This window comes from Manis pentadactyla, chromosome 6 (genome assembly GCF_030020395.1).
Source record: "Manis pentadactyla isolate mManPen7 chromosome 6, mManPen7.hap1, whole genome shotgun sequence".
Classification (NCBI taxonomy): domain Eukaryota; kingdom Metazoa; phylum Chordata; class Mammalia; order Pholidota; family Manidae; genus Manis; species Manis pentadactyla.
The window spans coordinates 28,514,977-28,534,796 of NC_080024.1; the positions used below are offsets into that span (position 1 = coordinate 28,514,977).

Below are 19,820 nucleotides of genomic sequence, written 5' to 3' on the forward strand. Positions count from 1 at the left end.
GCTCCCGATGATTGGAGGCGAGGCGGAGGCGGAGGCGGGGGCGAAGGCGGGGCCCGGGAGGTGGGCTGAGGGGGCCGGCCCGGAGCGGACAAAAGCCTGGGAGCGAAAAGGCCCCGCGCCCCCGGCCGGTCCCTAGGTTAATGCAGAGGCGGTGTGAGAATCCGAAACAGCTGGGCCCGGCTGGGATTGCCGGTGTACGCGCTAGCGAGTCCAAGCGTGTGAGTGGCTGTGGCGCCTCCGGCTCACCGGCGGCGTGCCTTTCCTCGCAGGTAACTGCTGGCTGCGAGGGGCAAACCTGGCCCCTGGCTTTTGCGGGGAGCGTCTGAATCCGCTCATGACTGGAGTGAGAAAAGAAAAGTTCAGCTCCTGGATATAGAGGGAGGAATTTAGCGGCGGGTCTCGGTCGCAAGCAAAGGCGGGGAAATCCAGGGGCGTGGAAAAGGGACCTGGGGAAGAAAAGGGTGCCGGATGCCTGGATGTGTAGAAGGCCCGCTCTTGGGCCCGGGGGAGTAAATTTGGGCGGCGGTAAGTTGCATGCAGTGACAAACAGAAGCCCAGGTTTGCACGCAGAAGGAAAATCGAGCGGAGGCAAGCTGCAGGGGCAAGTGGAAGACTCGACCGTGGGTTTAAGGGGAGAAAACGTGCGGCGGTGGAAGCCGCGGACTCGGACGTGTGCAGCAAACTCAGGTGGTCCGGTCAGCCGTGCGGCCAAGTGGATGAGTCCACCTTGAGGCGTGGAGGGGGCAGCGCTCTGGCTGAGTTCCAGGGGTGTTTGCGAGGCCACCCGGCGGCTGTCAGGGGCGGTGGAGACACTGATCTCGAGCTCCGGGGAGGCGTTCGTCGACCCACTCTGGTGCTGCCCGGGGTTAAAGGTCCAGGCACCGGAGGAGGAAGGGGAGGGCGTGGAGACCTGGAAAGAGGAGCCGGAGTCAGCTTTGATTGTTGCATCTCTCTTGCACAGTGGCCACTGGGACATAGGCAGGCCGGGGCTGATCACAGCGTCACTTAAGGGCGTGCAAACCCTAAGACCTGCTACCGGACTACGAACCAGGGACCCGCCCACTGACGTACCTACAGTGTGTACAGAGAGATTTGTGCTTATCCTTTATTTGGAAGGTGCTTGCGGTCGTAAACTGCCCTTTGCCCCTCTGGGTACACTCACTCAGCACTGTCTTTTTAAACCAGATAAACTGGGCTGTCTGGCTAATATTAAAAACAGCTAAATCCTCGTGACCGTAGTGTTTTGTACATTGTCTTTCTATTCCTTGTTTTGTTTCGTTTTGTTTTTTAGGAGTTAAACTGCGCTCAGTTGAGTCAGCAAAACTGCGAGGAGGTGGGTGATTAGAAGTTGTAAAAGTAAGACTTACCTGTTTCTCCCCATCTGTACCTTCTTTGCTTGCGGCAGTACTGCATTCACTTAGTCTTGGAGGTAGGCGGAAGTCTGCGAACTGCTGAGTCAGGACTATTTCCAAGAATGAAGTTCAGCTGCTTCCTTGTTCCATTCAGTACATATCTTCTTTGCAGGAGACTATTTTTTTAGCCCAGAAATTATTGTAGTTCATGAACTCAGCTGAAAAATAAAATGTGGCTACAAATCTGAGGTTCATGAAAATAAAAATAAATAGGGCGAGCAGCTCTTTTTTCTTAAACTACTCTATGTTAGTCCAGGTTTATTTTCTGGAATTGCGCAAGCGTATCAGGAAATTGGAATTCAACTGCTTTCAGACTAAATTAACTGACCGGTGGGTAAAGTCCTTCCTTCTGTAGTCAAGGTATGGATGGAGACAGAAAATATGAGGGGTAATGGTAGAGAAGTGAATCCAGCAGGGCCTAAAGCCCACCCCATGGAATTCAAGTCTAGAAGAAATAACGTCCTACAGTGTAGGAAGCCAGGGTCTATGATAAAGCTCTGCTTTTGTAGTTAAAGGTGTAAATTTTAATGTGTAAGTATTTGAGGAAAACCTGAAATGTTTCAGTTACTTATAAGATGTAGAAAGATGACTGCAGAAAAGGTTTGCTTTCAGCCAAGAAGAAAATACCTAAAAAAAATTACTATTACTCAGTGTTGAAATTTCGAGTATGGTATATTGCCTTCTTTTAACTATATCTGCCATCAAGGAAAAATAGCCAAGTCATAACTCTTGGTTAATGCTGTGTAGGAATACAGTCACGGAAATGTAGTATCAAGACCAATGTCAGTTTGCTGCCTCTTTTTTATTTTGTTTTAAATACAAGAACAGAAGTAACAGTGGGATCACCATGACTGACTCATACTTTAAGCTGTACTGTAAATGTTATTTGACATTACAGATGGGAAGTAATTGACTCATCCACACCAGTTGGTCCACTTTTATTCTAATTGAGTTCCAGTAATGGTCTAGGGAACCTCCTGAACACTAATAAGCAGGATTCTAGAATTGCAAATTTGGGAAGTAAAAATGGGCCTGGGGGTTAGGAATATGTCATCACAAGACACTGAGGCTTAGCGTCTACATTACATTTTTTTATTTACAGGCCAAATCACTAGAACTCAACGTTTCAAGAGATAGTGTTTATAGGCCCCTTAATTTTTTTTAAGTCAATTGTCCTGACTTTTCCAGTTCTTAGCTATTACATAGGAGGATAAAAGTAATTCGCAGTTGTGTTGCTGGAGAAAAAAGGCTTGCATTAGACCATGATGAAAGGGAGCAGATAACCCGTAGCAGGTTCAGGGCTTTCTCTGCCTCTCAGGGAACATGCATAGGTTGTGGTCTTTCCTGAAGCCTAATAGTTTCACTTCTTTCAAAGCGTGCACCCCTGCCCTTTCTGGGAGGCAGATTGATTTGTATCTGCTATCCCCACATCCCAGGAAGACATCTTTTCCTGGAACAACTCCGTTTCCCGATCCCACCCATTGGCAACTTAACCGTTGCCCATGTACACCCAGAAGAAGAGTCCAGGAGGTAGGATACTGAGGAACAGGACCGGGACATGCTTGGGTCCTGGGTGGTAGGCTTTCTATGAACAGATTTCTCTAGTTAAGAAATCACTTTTGTGTTTAGCATGACATTCCCAGTATCTGGCACTGACTCTAGGAAAACAAAGTTGGACCAGGAATTCTTCATCTTCCACTTTTAGGCTTAATTGAGCTCCTTAAATATGGGTCTCAAGAACTTGCCCTCAAAGATAGTTTTTTGTTGTTGTTTTAACCAAAACAGCCTCTTAAAAGAGGGAAAATACTACTAGCACACATCATTGTGCTCATCTCGAGGGCCTAGTAAATGAGGAGCTGGACAGAACTCTTCAAATAAACATGATATTGTGGAAGTCATCTCATTTCATAAGATAAATGAACAGTCAAGAATAATGATGACATTACTTAAAGTATGTTATAGGATCAGGCATCCCCACCTCTACTCTCTAGCCAGATGGTCTTGGGAAAGCTATTTTTCTTTTATCAGAGTAAAATGGTGTCTTGCCAATGGGTTTCAGCCCCACACAAGTTCGCCATGGATTCAGTGAGACCAAGAAATGACAATGGAACGTTCTTGGGTGAAAGGGTTTATACCCAACTTTATTCCCACAGTGGCAGGTCAATCACTAGAATCCCATCCACTCAGAGCAAGTCTGCATGCAGCAAGCCGGTCTCTGACTCTGGGCCTCTCTACCCCTACAGCCATCTCAGTCTCTGTCCTCAGTGCTGCCACCACTCCAGCCTCTGCTCTGCTGTCCTGCAGCCTTGTAGCCAGGCCACTGTGTAGCCCAGAGCACTGGGCGGAGCTCTTTATATAGTCAATAACAACGTGTTGCCCACGTGTGTGTAGTACGCAAGCCGACCAGGGCCTGGTGAGAATCTTGGCTGTAGGAACCTTCACTTTATCCACAAATGAGAAAATAATTTCCATTTTACAGAGTTGTGAGAGCTGACTCAGAAACCACATGTGAAACAGTGCGCTTTATACAGAGAATGTGGTCAATTCTAATGGTAAATGTAATTGTTAGTATTAGCTTTTTATGCAGTTGTGCTATTATGAATTGCTTTTACACTGTAATGAAATAAATGACAAGGCATGTGTCTTATCTTTCGTTCTTTTTAAAGGTTTATTGACGTCAAAATGTCTCAAAAAATCCATGGCAGTTCTGTGGTAGAGATGCAAGGAGATGAAATGACACGAATCATTTGGGAGTTGATTAAAGAAAAACTCATTTTTCCCCATGTGGAACTGGACCTGCACAGGTAAATGAAATTACTCTTCTAAGTAGCAAACTTAGAAAGCATAATACAAGTGATATCAGGGTATAACTAGATTTTTTTTACCTGGATGCAGCTATATCTTATGAGTAAATCTTTTGAAGGAGGGGTGCCTAAATATGTGGAAAGGGAAAGGGAAATCATAGAGGTGCATTCTCTGTTAAATAGTAAAGTAAATGTAGTAACACAGTTTTGTCATTTCAAGCTCTATTTTCTATTCACTCTACTTAACTACTCAGTGGACCTTTTCCTTTTTCATCCCTTGCCTTTATCCTTTTTGTACAACTGTAACACAGAAAACACTCTTGAATAGAACCCCCACCTTTAAGACATTCCCTTCGATCCTTTAGTCCTAAAGATTTGAGCCTTTGCCCTCTTTTGAAAGTGTCTAGAGGCAGATAAAGTCTCTGCAGAATTCTGTCATTTTTTATAAGGTTGCTCTTTGTATGTTTGAACCGGTTTGAGGTAGAATTTGTACAACAGTGAAGTGGCAGAAGACTTGGATGGTAAAATGTTGAACAGTGCATTTCAGCCTAAATATTGGCAATGACTGTTGACTCTTGAACAATGCAGGGGTTAAGTGAGCTGATACTCCTCCCCCAGAACCTGCAGTGGAAAATCGTTATATAACTTTTGACCCCCTAGAAACTTAACACTAATAGCTACTGTTGATTTTATGGTAGTAAATGATAAAACAGACTAGTATCTACATGTATTTTTTTGCATTCGTGATATACCTAACTTTTTCATAATTTTGGGGTATTTTTAGGCTTCATAGTTCATCTACCAAACTATCACAAATATCCAAAAACATTTCCGATACATTCATTGAAAGAAATCCATGTATAAGAGGACTCTCACAGTTCAATCCCATGTCATACAAGGGTCAATTATATAAGTGTGTTTGCCTTAACCCAGAATTATTAATCACATTGTATTCTGAGGACCTGTTATTTGCTTGGGTATAGACATTTTACATCATGTCATTAGACATCCTTTTTAATTATTTTAAGTCTAAGCTATTGATAATGTCTATATTGCAACCATGAGAAGGTGGAAATACCTGCAGAGATCAAGAAACATAGGAAATGAGGCATATAAGCTTCATCCAAGTGGGTTAAAGAAGCATTTTACAAGTACTGTCCTGTTTCAGAACTTTATATAGCAATAGGTGAATTTGCAGAGTTCTTACCAGTATAATGGCAAGAAAGAAGTGTTGAGCCTTTTTAGCCTAGATGCATAAGGAGATTTAAAGGACAGTCATTATGCCTAGAGGAAAAGAGTCATTGGCAACAGACTAAAGAATTTTTGGAAGCTCAGGCGAGTTTTAATTTTTTCTAAAATTGCATGATTGGTTCTTTTTGAGGGAAGTGAAGCAATTCATTTGTTTTCTGTAGGCTTGACAGTGGTCCGGGCCATTTATTCACTTTTTTCTCTTAGAAATGTTGAGAAGTAAAAATTCATTAATTTGCTGGTAGGTTCTTCTGATGAAAAATAGTTCCTACAAACATGAAAACTGCTCACCACACTCCTTGTTTGAGTTAGGGTAAGACATTTGAAGATACTCCACATTTCTTATGCCAAAAGATAAGAGAGTCAGTGGCCTTGTTAGACTTAATGTGAATTATCTAAGGTTAGGGCAGTTTGGAATTTGGAATTATTGTTATTTTGAAATACATTGAGATTGCTACTTTTAGATTTGCATCATGAGTTGTGATATCTAAGCAAAGAAAGTTACAAGAACTGAAAAGAGAAATCTGGAGGGTTTCAGTTTTGAAAGCTGAAATACTTTTTTAAAGCCTCTGAGAACAAAAGTAATTGTTACATTACTGTCCTGTTTTTCCTGTTTTTTGAGAAATCATTGCATACTTTAGATAAAGCTTTACAATAATTTTCTATGCTTTGTGGACAACCAGCATTCTCTCCAGCTTGAAATAACTGCAGTAGAGGTGTTGGTGTGTGTTAGGCTATAACTCTCTGGGACATATAAAACTGTTGCTGGATTCTATTACATATCTGCAGGCTTTTTTCCAGAACTGAGAAACTTGCCCAAGAGCCAGGGAAAGGTTCATCATATGACTATGAGCATTAATGAAGGAGTCCTTAGCATTTTGGCCACTGACTGTCACATCTACAATTAATACCACTTTAATGTCATAATACAAAAAAGCCTTTAAACCCTCAGACCCCTTAACTTTTTTTTTGTTTTGTTCCTTTTTTTTTAATTTTTTGGTATCATTAATAAACACTTACATGAACAACATTGTGGTTACTAGATTCCCCCCATTATCAAGTCCCCACCCTTAACTTTTAGAGTAAATATTTATTAAGGGAAAAATAAGGTTGTGCTTAGGCTTACATTTTTATGCTAATTATATGGAAGGCAGTCTGCAAAAGGGTTGTGCCTGAATTGTTACTGCCTCTAGCTGGTGAAGAGCAAGGAAAGGGGCTGAGCACGATGATTTCCATTCATTTTCCTTCTAGAGGGCTTCCCACAACATAGGGAGGCGTGACTGAGCAGCTGGGCAATGAGTGCTTTTTTAGTTGGCGGCCATCTTCTGTGTCTATGGGGGCACTAGTGCTAAAACTGAGCAGATGGAGGTGTATTTGGAGCTAAACTTTCTGCAGGCAGGCTCTGCATGCCACCCCCAAGCATGAAATGGAGCATGGTGATAGAATGGTGGCACAACATGCTCAGTCACCTGGAAGTTTACCTAGAAAATTACACTTAACGATTTTTTTCCCTCCCAGCTTTGATTTAGGCATAGAGAATCGTGATGCCACTAATGACCAGGTCACCAAGGATGCTGCTGAAGCTATAAAAAAGTACAACGTGGGTGTCAAGTGTGCTACCATCACTCCCGATGAGAAGAGGGTTGAGGAGTTCAAGTTGAAACAAATGTGGAAATCGCCAAATGGCACCATCCGAAATATTCTGGGTGGCACTGTCTTCAGGGAAGCAATTATCTGCAAAAATATCCCCCGGCTTGTGAGTGGATGGGTAAAACCCATCATCATAGGTCGTCATGCTTATGGGGATCAGGTTAGTCATGTTGGCATAATTTGATTTTCCACATTCTTTTTTCATGACCTTTGGCCCCCCAGCAGTTCTAATTGATATGTTTTACTCTTTTCTTTTGGTATCTACTCCCATAAGTGAAATGCAAAACCAAGAAATACCTATGTATACCTGTATATTTACATACATTCAGGTATCAGTGAATAAGGACAAACTTCCAGATCAGCACCTGTCTCAACATAAATGATTTTTTTTTTCAGACATGTGTTTTTCTTCATCTTTTCATTGGGTTAAACCATATGATAATGCCATTTTTGTATAGATAATTTCCTGTGGTTCAGCCAAATCAGTGATTTTCAACCCTGGCTCTACAATAGGATCCTTTTCCTGATTTTGGGGTGCTTGTTTTGCTTTTTTAAAAAATTTGTTTCCTTGTTTTAATTACAGTATCTGAGCTTTTCCCTATACCAGCTGAATCTGAATACCACAGGGTTAGGCATTCTAAAGCTCTCAAGTGATTCTAATATGCAGATAGGGTTGAGAACCACTAAAGATTATATTTAACATGATCACTTCATGAATAAAAGGGAAAACTGACTCTGGTAGAAAGCAGTCTCTTTAAACATTCCTTTCCTACTTGAAAAAAGCCTTGTTCTGTACTTTTGTGCAAGTAGGGTCATTGCCAAATTAAACAGAAAAACTGCCAGCTAAATAACATCAAAATCCTGTGTTGAAACTAAGGTTGCAGACTTTCATAAAAAGCAGCTATGACTTGAAAGAGCCTTAAAAACAAGACTCCAAAGGCTAAAATCCAGATCCTTAGAAGCATTGTGGCCGGGGCAGACCATTCTCTGTTCCTGCAGACAGGGTCACTGGGCCAGTCCTGGGGGGTGAGTTCACTTGGTTCTGCTCCGTGGTTCAACCTATCCCTTCATCCTGGCCAGCCCTACACAGGTACCTCCCTGAGGCCCAGGATGGGAAATGTAGACGATAGGGCTCCAAACTCGCTGATCCTGGGAGCTCCATACTAAGTTCTGATGAGTTCCATGGTATCTTTTTGTTCTTTTTCCTTTTATTTTGATATTTTAGAATCAGTCACTTGGAGGAATGGTCAGTCCATTTATTAAAGTTCAGACTGAAAATCTCAAACCTTACAGCGATTCTATCCTGATCATTTAAATGTGCATAAGTCTCTACAAAGCATTTCTGGTGCTTTGGTGCCTCGGTTTCTTCTTTCGAGAAGTGAGCAAAATTTGCCATCCATAGTGAAGGACTTTATATGTCAGAAGTGTTCTGCATAGAATAGATATTTAATCTTTATTGTCATTTGACAGCCTTTTTACCAGCTGTCAGTATTAGTCTACACAAACATAAATAAATAGGTATGGCCGGCATCTGTTGGTACCTGACACTGAAAGTATTCTAAGTCGTTGAAGAAAGTACAATGCAGCAAAAATTTACGAAAGCCTAGTACGGATCAGGCATGTTTTTCCCACTAGAGTAGCTCTCACCCGAGAGAGAGGTGACTGTCCTCAGCCAGCCTTTTCCAGAGGGCATCAGCCAGTCGCAGCTGCTTCCACCTCGATCGCTTCATTTGGACAAGTCCTGAACTGCGCGTTAGTAGCAGTGATAACCAAGAGGCTGAGCCCTGAACGTCAAAGGACCAGACCCCAGAGTTCCTTGTAAGATTGATGTGACAATCAAATGAGATAATGAGGTGATTCAAGTTAAATGCTCATAGCCTCTGTCACATAATGAGGACAAGGCACTGCCCTCTCTCATCATCCTCATTGGTGCTGCAACTAGGATATTATCCTCCCCCTGTAGGAAGACTTCCCTGACAGCCAGGTCACGGTCGCCTCTCTTCCTGTCATCTGGTTGCATTTTTTTAGTCTACGCCTTTTGACATCCAGAAGCTCCTATGTTGCTTCCCACTTTTGTATGTCTTGTTAGATCGTAAGCTTCCTAAGGGAAAAAATAATCTACGTTATTCTCCTCTCCACATCAGTTATCAGAAAACTGCCCTGTACATAAGAGGCACTCAATAAATACTGATTTTTAATGTGCACTGCCACTGATTGACTTCAGGAACTCTCTGGACATCTACATCCTCATCTGTAAAAGAAACTTGAGCTCTATGCCTTGTTTGCCTAAGTATCTTCCCGCTCTGTAGTCTGTGATTTGTTTCGGTTTTTTTCCTTCCTTAAAATTCTTGTTAGGATAGGTTATTTGTTTATACTTAAAAAAAATTTTTCCCCTTCTACACAGTATAGAGCAACCGATTTTGTTGTTCCTGGGCCTGGAAAAGTAGAGATAACCTACACACCAAGGGATGGATCCCAAAAATTGGCATACCTGGTACATAACTTTGAAGGTATGTATAAGTCCTTCATGAGCTACATCATTTAGACAACATTATTTCTTTTTTTTTTTTAAGTTGTATGACTACCTGAAAGTACAACATTTCTAAAACCCTAACATAAAATCTGACCAAAAAAATCTAACATAGAAAAGTAATTGGCTTTCATGCCCTGCCATGGCATGAATAGAGGCACAAAGGGATTAGCCACTTAACGGGAAGTGCACATAGGTAAAGACAAGTAGATAATTATGCACTTCTTTTGAAAGGGAGGGAAGGTTGCCAGGTATCTATTATGCACAAATTATGTAAATAAAATGTGATTAGCCCTCAAAACATCTGTCATGTATTCCTGCCCTTTGCTCTGGTAGGACTAAATATTTGAAAATCTTTGTGTGAAATGTTTGCTGAAGTTTTCTTCTTGCTCTTCTGAGTATTTATTCTGTGAAAGTGGAATGCTGTTTTTTGCCTTTCTTTCCCACCATCCTGTTACTTCAGAAGTCTGTTACGGCAAATCCCACCAAAGTTGTTGAAAGAACAGAAGACCCTCTTTCTCCACTGCTAACATGGTTCAAAGCACTCACACAAACAAAAACTCGAACTTGCCTAGTTTGTTTCCCTTGCCTCCTCTAACATCATTTCAGTGGATTTTAGTTCTGCTGTGTTTCAGCACCTTGCACATTCTGAACCCAAGTTAGCCCTGCGCAGAAGCAAGGATTAAGGCTCTGTCTTCCAGGAATAACAGAGTTCAACCAATAGGAGTCGTGAAACACCAGTGTTATATGTAGCATAAAAATTTCTACCAATGACAGGAAGAACTTTCAGGATCTTCCTGGAAATTAGAAAATTTTTCATTCAGTATTTGAAATGCAAATTTTTCTCAACAGCTGAAGATCGAATGCATGCTTAAGGTTTAAAATACATGTTTGAAAATTTGAAAGTATGAAAAGACAACTTAAAAATGACTCTCCCTTTATTGGGTGTATTTCTGGTTTACATCAGTAGTTTTTGGTAGGTCAGTATCTTCAAGATCCTACAGACTCTCTTTTTCTCATTTCAACTGCCCTTTCAAAACAAATTAGAACATCCTTATCTGGAACTGCCTTTCTTGCAGTTGGGTACCCAGAAACTCATGGAATATTAAAGTTGGAAGCCTGGCTGGGACATTTTGAAGCCAGGGTCATACATGGGGTCTGAGAATTGGGTGTTTTGATGGATGGATTTAGACTTGTTACAAGGATTACCTTTTCCCTTTTTTGTCTCATCTTGTGTCCCCCACAGAGGGCGGTGGTGTTGCTATGGGGATGTACAATCAAGATAAGTCAATCAAAGATTTTGCCCACAGTTCTTTCCAGATGGCTCTGTCTAAGAGTTGGCCTCTGTATCTGAGCACCAAAAACACAATTCTGAAGAAGTATGATGGGCGTTTTAAAGACATCTTTCAAGAAATATATGACAAGTAACTACAGTTCTTTTTTTTACTTTTTCTTACTGTCAAGTAAGCTGGAATTTCTAGCAGAGAATTTGCATCCTTATTCCTTTGATTCTGGGACAAATTGAGTGCTAACCACCACTAGCCCTTAAAGACAAAGGCAAAACTGAGATTTATCAGGAGTGAAGCAAAACCACTCTTGAGTTGCTTTGAGAAAGTAAATGTGTTCTCAGATAAGAATCCCACATTTATTTTTTTCAAAGCCAGAATTGTTTAATATTTGAATAAATGTACCCAGTTAATGATAGCAAGTTCTAATTTTTCAAGCATATGAATTTCTGAGTTGGGCCTGTTTGCATTCTTTTGGAAGTCCATTGTTAGGATGTTAAACTACTTCAGTGGTGTCATTTGAACTTAAGTTTGTATTTGTTACAACTTTGGGCTCAAGAGCACATAGGCATGTGTTAGCTTTTATAATGGCCCACCTCCCTTTTAGGTGTGACTGTTTGGGCCAGAACTTGGATCTAAGATCTTTCCTGAGGCATTTTATTTCCTCTCCTGCTACCAAACCTAAAAATTGTCCTAGTTTCCTGAATGATATAAAGCAGTAGAATGGTCTTTTTTTCCCCCTTTTTATATTCTCTAAGCTGCATCTCAAGAATTTGATCAGTAATATATAGAAAACTGGAAAGGTGGTACTGGACACTGTCTCACTTAATTCTTGTATCTCTGCAAAGTGGGTGAAATTACCCTTATGGATAGGGAAGTGGGGGTTTCACAGCTACAAAATGATTGGGTGGGATTTGAGCCCATCTGCCAGATTCCCAAGTTTGTGCTGCTTCTGCTAACAAAGGCTACCTCCAGCCCTACCCCTTCCCCCTTTAGAGAAGCAGGCGATGTCCCTAACAAAACCAATTTCCTTCTTTTATTCTCTCTCCTCTCTTGTTTCTTAGGCAGTACAAATCCCAATTTGAAGCCCAAAAGATCTGGTATGAGCATAGGCTTATTGATGACATGGTGGCTCAGGCTATGAAATCCGAGGGAGGGTTCATCTGGGCCTGTAAAAACTACGATGGGGACGTGCAGTCGGACTCTGTGGCCCAAGGTGAGGAGCTGGAGGGCCGGGCAGAGGGGGAGCGTGGACTGTGCAGAGAGGTGGTGCCACAGCAGTTCTCCAGTTTGGGAAGGTGGTTTTGCAGTCCTTTGTAAAATCATGAAAAGTTAGCGCTGCAAGGTATCCCAGTTCATCTTCTCAGCTGACAGATGATGAAATTAAGCTCAGACTGGGGAAGTGACTTCACTCAAGGTCACTCAGAAATTTGCTCAGCAAGCAGGTTGAGACTCCGGACTCCTGCCCATAGATGTTAACAACAGTTTCTCTCTCAACTTGTTCCCCTGTGTAAAGTTGAAAAGTCTCCAACAGGTAGCCCAGTTGCCTGATGTGAAAATCACTCCTTTTCCCTGCCCTTGTTTTCCCTCTGATGAAAATGTAAAAAATTGAGGGCATTTGGACCAAGAGGAGTGAAATAAGGGGCCTGGGGGTGAAATAAGCACCCTAACTAAGGGGGCTCTGAGAGAGCTACAGGTGCTGATCATTCTCACCCTGCCAGCCTCGAGTCTGTTCTGGTCCTATATAAAACCATTGTGCTTACTGCTTGGTTTTTAATGCAAAGGATTTGAGCGAAGACACCCAGAGGAAGTTCACAGAAATTTCTGGGAACCAGGGCTTCATGCTAGAGGTAAAACCCAAATCAGCAGAAATTCTCCTTTCCCTGACTTCTTCAGCACCAAGTTGTCCTTCAGTTTCAGTTATCCACAGTAGCTTTGTGAACTGGAATCTCCCCTGATACATGCTTGTGTTAACTTTAATTATGTTTGCTTTTCTCAGGAAGTGCTACTTCCTCTAAGAGAAAGTTAAGCATCTCCTTTCAGTTTGAAAATCAGTAGATTAACTTGGTTAAAGATAACTTTTTATGTCAGATAAAGGAGTTACACATCTCTCTTTACCCTCCTCTGTTTCTCTCAATCCTCACCACCATTTTTACTGAATGCAATAGAGGAAGGAGGTTGCATTGTACTAACTCCGTGGTGGATAAGGGAAGAGGTTTCTTTTAATCACATTCTTTGGAAAGGGACCTAAATCATTCCAGTGTTTCTAAATGCCCTCATGACAAAAGAGAAGAGTATCTGGAGGTCTATTTGAAATGTAAATATCAACTGACAGAGGTTCAAGGGACTTTGAAATAGGAGTTCTAAAGTGCAGTGCCCAATACTGCACTAATGAGATACTTAGAACCAATCAAGGCTCTGTGTCCCGGCAGAGCCTATAGATAAACGTGACCTTAAGGCAGTTAAACAGGTTAAAAGGCAATAGAGCTGTCCTTAGGTTCATTCTTTTCTAGACCATGAACTGCTTTGGATCCACACTAGACATTTCATTTATGCCTTCAATTTTGACAGTGGTGCCTAGAGTATTAATAGACAATCTCACCAGGGATATGGTCCTGAACTTCTCTGATCAATAAATATTTGAGAGTCAGACTAAATCCTCAGACTGACAAAATGATGGGAAAGGAGCTACTGATCCTGCACAAGAATTTCTAACTGTACTCAAGAGTAGGAAAAAAAAACACTGTTTATTTACTTGTCCTCAAACCAAAACAAAACAAAAATGTAGAGCCTATTATAAATTTGCATTACAAACCTCACTGTGCTGTTGGGAGGTTAACAACATTAGAGAAAAATATTCTTTGAATTCAAGTGTAAAAGAGTGCATAAAAGAAGAAAAATCACTTATATGGACTTAAAAGTGGCAATTTAGTTTTCTGAATAGAAAACCAGAGAATAGGACTATTTTGTTGGGCTGCTAAAGAGCCCAAGGGCAAGTATGTTCTTAGATCCATCCCACCCTCCTTTCAACCTGCCTTTTCTTTCCAGTCCCAAACTGTGAGCAGCTTAATGGCAGAAGACAAGTCTCATTAATCTTCATTTTCCCAGAATAGCAGAGCATCTGTACCTAAGTACAACGGGAATATATTGTGGTTGTTACTCCATGACAGGCATTATTCTAAGGACTATGAAGACACTTCTCACATATATTCATGAATATACATAGATTCATCTACTTCTCACACTAGCCTGATGAAGTAAGGTGCTTTTATTATTCCCACTTACAGGTAATAAAACTGAGCCATGGTAGCTAGGAAATTGCAGGACAAGGGTGGAATGCAAGCAGTTGGACCCTGAGCCCTCTGTCATGGAGCAGGTGCCTCGAGTACTGCCTTTGCCTCCAGACTTTTTGCTGCTGAGATCTGGAGGAGGGACCCTGTTTTCTGAAAGACAGAAGAATTATTGATGACTGGGTGTGCTCATATTTATTGTGTTTACTGAGACTGTGAAGTCATTCGCTGTCTTCTCTGAGAGACCTAGTTCTCTTCATGCCCTTGAACCCAATACTTCATGCTCTGTCACTTACAGGTTATGGCTCTCTTGGCATGATGACCAGTGTGCTGGTTTGTCCAGATGGCAAGACAGTAGAAGCAGAGGCTGCCCATGGCACCGTAACACGTCATTACCGCATGTACCAGAAAGGACAGGAGACATCCACCAATCCCATTGGTGAGAGGGTGTTTACTGCTGCGTTGATTTCCCACCAGAGGGTAGAGATCCCCAACAGAATTCAGATGTGTGCCTTTGGCTGCCCAGTGGTCTGTGTATAAAATCATCAAACAGCAGACTTGTTCTCATGTGAGCTGTTTAAAAATGCTTCTTGAAATACATACTTTTTTAATATATGCTTTTCCATTTTGTAGGAGAATATACGTTATAGAGAAGAATGTTATCCAAAGACATCTTCCTTTTCCTCTGGTACAGTGAGATGTCACGTGTGGCTACGAATCTCACAGCCACACAGATAGATCCTTCTAACCAGTTTAAAAAAGAAAGAACAGGCTGGAAAGATGAGGGCAGGCCAAGATAAACAAGAGATAGAAGAGATTGGGGCTTTTTCCAAATCAGTAATTGCCTTAAACCTCAAGTACTACCACCCCATCAAGGAAGGGTGCTTCCTTAAAGCTAACAAAATCCAAAACATCGCCTCTATAAAAAGGAAGATATTTTTAAAGTTTCTATTCAGTAAAATATTTCCAGCTCTCCTAAAACTTACAGCCAGCGTGGATAACATCTAATGAAGGTAGTCACTTGAACAATAAAACTGCCTTTTTGACAACTGAACATTTGAGAATCCCTCTAAACAGTATGACTGAAGTGTGCTGTTATTTTGTTTTTTTTTCCTCTATTAGCTTCCATTTTTGCCTGGACCAGAGGGTTAGCCCACAGAGCTAAACTTGATAACAATAAAGAGCTCAGCCTCTTTGCGAAGACTTTGGAAGAAGTCTGTGTTGAAACCATTGAGGCTGGCTTCATGACCAAGGATTTAGCTGCTTGTATTAAAGGCTTACCCAAGTAAGTATAAGATGTCCTGAGCTCTCTAGTCAAACGACCACTATCGTCCCTAGGCTCAAAACATCAGTACTTGCTGGGACTGCATGAATTGCTATTCAGCACCTAGTTCAGAGGTCAATAGACACATTATCTTTAAATTGTTAATAGCAAACATTTCAGGCTTTGTGGAACATACAGCCTTTTCAAAATTATGTAACTTTTCAAAACTATTGAGCTTCGTCCCTGTGGCAGGAAGCAGTCAGGTGATAAGAAGCTAATGGGTGTGGCAGCATTCCAATCAAAGTCTTACAAAAAAACCAGGCTACAGCCTGGGTTGGGTCCATGGGCCAAGCTGTAGCCTACTGATCTCTGATCTCACGAACCATCATTGGGTGACAAACTTCTGTTTAACAAAATTATAGACAGTTAGAAACAAAGGTACCTCTGAGGCTCTTTTATTCCACCCCTTTATCTTCTTAAATTTAACAGCCAAGAAAGGTAAGCAGGACAAGTTTTAGATGCCCACTTGGTCATCGGCCTTCCGTATGTGTCCGTGACCAGCAGTCAGATACTCCAGGGCACATGTACTACCCAGGATTTTTCTGAGAACATGGTAGCCCATATTCCAGCTGGATTAGCTGCTAATCAGAGACTCCTCCCTCAAAGAGTGTTACTGTGACTCACCTCAAGAAACACTACTAAAATTCAACACCAATCCCATATTCCAACCATGCCCTCAGAGATCTCAGGGTTGTATACTTCAGTAATGGCATGTACCCAATCACTATGCCTTTCTTATCTTAAATTTCCAGCAAGAATACAGTGAAGCATTCCTGTCACTTATCTTTGTAGCCTATTTGGATGGGCACCTATCCGCATGATTGTGTTAGCCAGTCCATTGTCCTTTGTTTTTTGTTTTGTTTTTTAAGTAAGACAATAGAAGTAAGAGCATTAAAACTTTTTTTTAAGGACATGTGACAGTTTGTGGGAATGTGGATGAAAGTGTGACTGTACCCTGAATAGGTTTTGTTATTTTTAAGAAAGAGGAATAAAAAGTGGGATGATTTCAGTCTCCTGGGTATTAGTCTGAACTGAAGCTTTTGATGGTTTCACCCTCAAAGGTTCCATGGCAAGGAACCTGTGAATGTGTGTGTGTGGCCACACTGCCACCACAGACCACTGTAGCCTGGAGAACAGTCATTGGCCATAAATTTGTAGCTTGTTAACATTAATCAGATTTCTTCTAGAAATAACTAGAGTGCTATTTAAAGTAGTGCCTCTAGGATTTTTTCTCTACCTGCTACCAGATCAGAAACTAAATTTCTTTTTCTTTTTTCCCCTCTGCTAGTGTGCAACGTTCTGACTACTTGAATACATTTGAGTTCATGGACAAACTTGGAGAAAACTTGAATATAAAACTAGCTCAGGCCAAACTTTAAGGTCATTCCTCAACTTAAGAAAATTGTTTCTTGGTAACTAGGTCCACTGGTTTACATTTTTCTGTGTAACACTCAAGGGTAAAGGCAGAATCACTTTTGTAATTTGTTTAGAAGTCAAAGTTTATCTTTTCTATACGTTTACAGCCTTTTCCTTAAACACACAATTATGCCACCTTCATGAATGTGGCAGGGGACTTTTTAAAATTTTATTTTCTACCAGTAGCCTAGGAATTACTTGAGTGCTCATTTGTTCTCGCTGTCACTTTATCTCATGTTCCCATACAAATGACCAAAATGAAAAGTGCTTGAAAGGGCAAGCTATGGCCACAGCATTGCTCCTGAAAACACAAAAATACGTGTCAAGTAGAAATTTACTCCCTTCCCCACCTTCCATGGCCTGGGGGCACTGGGTGGTTTTGGTATAACAGATACCCCATTATGTGAAGTAGAGCTGTCTGGTAAACTTGTGCCTGATTGAGACTGAAGGGGATGGTTGTAACTAAAACATGTTGAAGACAGAAGTCATTTTTATAAAGAGCTCTTCTTGAATGTTTTGGAAATACTAAATATTTTTGAGGTCACTGGACAGTTTGGAATCCAGAGCAAATAGTACTTGGGGTTTGTCCTCTGTGTTTGTCTCCTCCTCCTGGCCTTGTGTGACTTGAGTATATTATGTGACCCTGAACAGCATATTTCATCCAGTGCAATAATACAAGCTGCACCTCTTTGAACCTCTTGCTAGCCTGTGTTATTTCCTTTATATAAATGTGATTTTTCAGAAGTTAATTTTAAACACTAGTCTGTTCTTCATTTAAAGTTAAAGTTTTAATTTGAATTAAAAGTAAGTGCTAATAACCAGTCTTTGAGTTTCTGTTCATCAAGTGTATTTTAGATGCCAGGTGCCATGTCAGGTCCTAGTTTTAGGAATTTGATTTGAAAATCTCTGCCCTCAAGGAGTTTACTGTGGGGAAAATGGATAAGTAAATAGTGCAAAGTGGATCCTGCACTGAAAGGGAAAGACCAAAGACAGAACAAAATGGTTGACTGGGCTCCTAGGGATTCCGTCTGGCACATGCTGAGGACTTTAGAGAGCCAATGAAGACTGAAGGGAGAGACATGATCATATTTTCTTTTAAAAAAATAGTACTCCGGGCAGTTTTTATGAAAAACAGGTAAGTGGAGGGAAGGGGGATTGGTGGGTACAATTGAGGAAGTTTCAGGGATAGTGTAGTACTTCAGATGGGAATTGAGGAACCTCTGAACTGGGATGAGGGTCCCTGAGAAAAAGTTGAATAAACGGGGACTAGTGGGTCCCAGGAGATGTAGGAGTTGAGGGAAAGGAACAAATCCAAGAGGTTCCCCAAGCTGCTACCTCCACACCTGGAGAAAGGCTGGTCCACATCCCAGCACTGTCAGTGTGTTATGGGGAAGGAAATTGAGGCATTGGGGGGGACTTGATCAAGCTTACATAATACTCATGGCTGTTCTGGCCTAGAACCCAGGGATCCTTATAACTGAGCTCCTGCTCTTTATAATATCTATACCCACCCATTTTCAGGTTTGGATGGAACAAGAAAGCATCACATGGAACAAAATGTTGGCAGTGATGTGGGTGATCTGAAACTCCTTCAGCACTCACAGACATCCAGGGGTTGGTCAGATGATCGTTGATGGCAGCAAAGCCCTGTTGCAATGTCTGTCAGAATCAGCATTTGGCTAATGACGAGTCAATGTTCTCAAATAATCAGCAAATGAACAGATGTTGACCAAATGCATCCAAAGCAGATGGTTTATTTTGCAACATCAGGGTCAGAATTGTTGACCTGGAAAATGGCTGCTGCGTAGCATAATGTGGAAGGCAGCAGGATCCAGGGACAGAGAAGCATTCCATACTTCTAAGTTCTCTAAATTGCAAGTCCCATACTTCAAAATTCCTAAATGGAATTATAACTGAAAATATTTAAAATTTAATCTTAACAATTAAATTCTTGCCTGATAACATACAATCCTACTGAGATGCTCCTGACAATTTCCCATCCTCCATTTGAACATTTATGTAATTTGAATTTCCTTAAATTAAGGGTCTTGTCTCTTCCTGTTAAGAAGATAAGATTAGAAACTAATATAAAAAATATTAAGGAAAACTGTTGAGTATTTATATAAATACTGATAAAAATTTTGTACTTTCATCGCCTCTCTATAAAGGTTTTATTTTCTAGCCTCTTAGGGAGAATGTAAGCAAACTGCTAAACCTTCTGGAATAAAACATGAACTCTGAATCTGGAAGGTGCCTCAGACTCTGAAAGGTGAATTTTGCAGACATTGTAGCATGGTTTATGCTCTTTAATTTTGATACTTCAAACTTAATTTTTAAAATGTAAGAATAGTATTAGAAAATCCCATAATCCTTCACCAGTTTTTTACTTTTGCACTATTTGTTATATCATTCTTTTTCTTCCTCTCCATAGACACAACACACATACTTCTTTTCCTGAACCATCTCAGAATAATTTGAAGACATTGTGCCTTTTTGCCCCTAAATATCCAGTGTGTATTTCCTAAGAAGAACAAGGACATTCTCTTTTATAGCCACAATACAATTAATCAAAATCAGGAAATTTAACATTGATACAATACAGTCTCTATTCAAATTGCAACAACTGCTCCAATAATCTTCAAGCTTCCCCCTCTAAGATCCAATCCAGGGTCATACACTGCATTTATTTGTCATATCTAAGTCTCCTTTTGCCTGAAACAGTTCCTATCTTTTTCAACCTTGACATTTTTTAAAAGTACAGTCTAGTTATTTTGTAGAAAGTCCCCCATTTTGAGTTTTATGTCTCCTTGCAATTAAATTCAAGTTATGCATTGTCGGCAGAAATACAATTAAAGTGATG

At 40.9% G+C, this 19,820-nt stretch overlaps 1 protein-coding gene across 2 annotated transcripts; it reads left to right on the forward strand.

Annotated features, from left to right (window-relative positions):
- Nucleotides 1–123: 123 nt before the first annotated feature.
- IDH1 (isocitrate dehydrogenase (NADP(+)) 1) lies at nucleotides 124–17,776 on the forward strand. Of its 2 annotated transcripts, none has more exons than XM_036920277.2 (10): nucleotides 124–269; nucleotides 1,292–1,429; nucleotides 4,079–4,216; nucleotides 6,983–7,274; nucleotides 9,519–9,624; nucleotides 10,891–11,068; nucleotides 11,995–12,146; nucleotides 14,519–14,659; nucleotides 15,343–15,505; nucleotides 16,833–17,776. In XM_036920277.2, the coding sequence occupies exons 3-10, from the start codon at nucleotides 4,095–4,097 to the stop codon at nucleotides 16,921–16,923; spliced, it is 1,245 nt and encodes a 414-aa protein (XP_036776172.2). In that variant the 5' UTR covers nucleotides 124–269; nucleotides 1,292–1,429; nucleotides 4,079–4,094; the 3' UTR covers nucleotides 16,924–17,776. The 2 variants fall into 2 exon arrangements, with proteins under 2 accessions (XP_036776172.2, XP_036776170.2); XM_036920275.2 differs by having other exon boundaries at nucleotides 125–269; nucleotides 1,292–1,333.
- The last annotated feature ends 2,044 nt before the right edge of the window (nucleotides 17,777–19,820 follow it).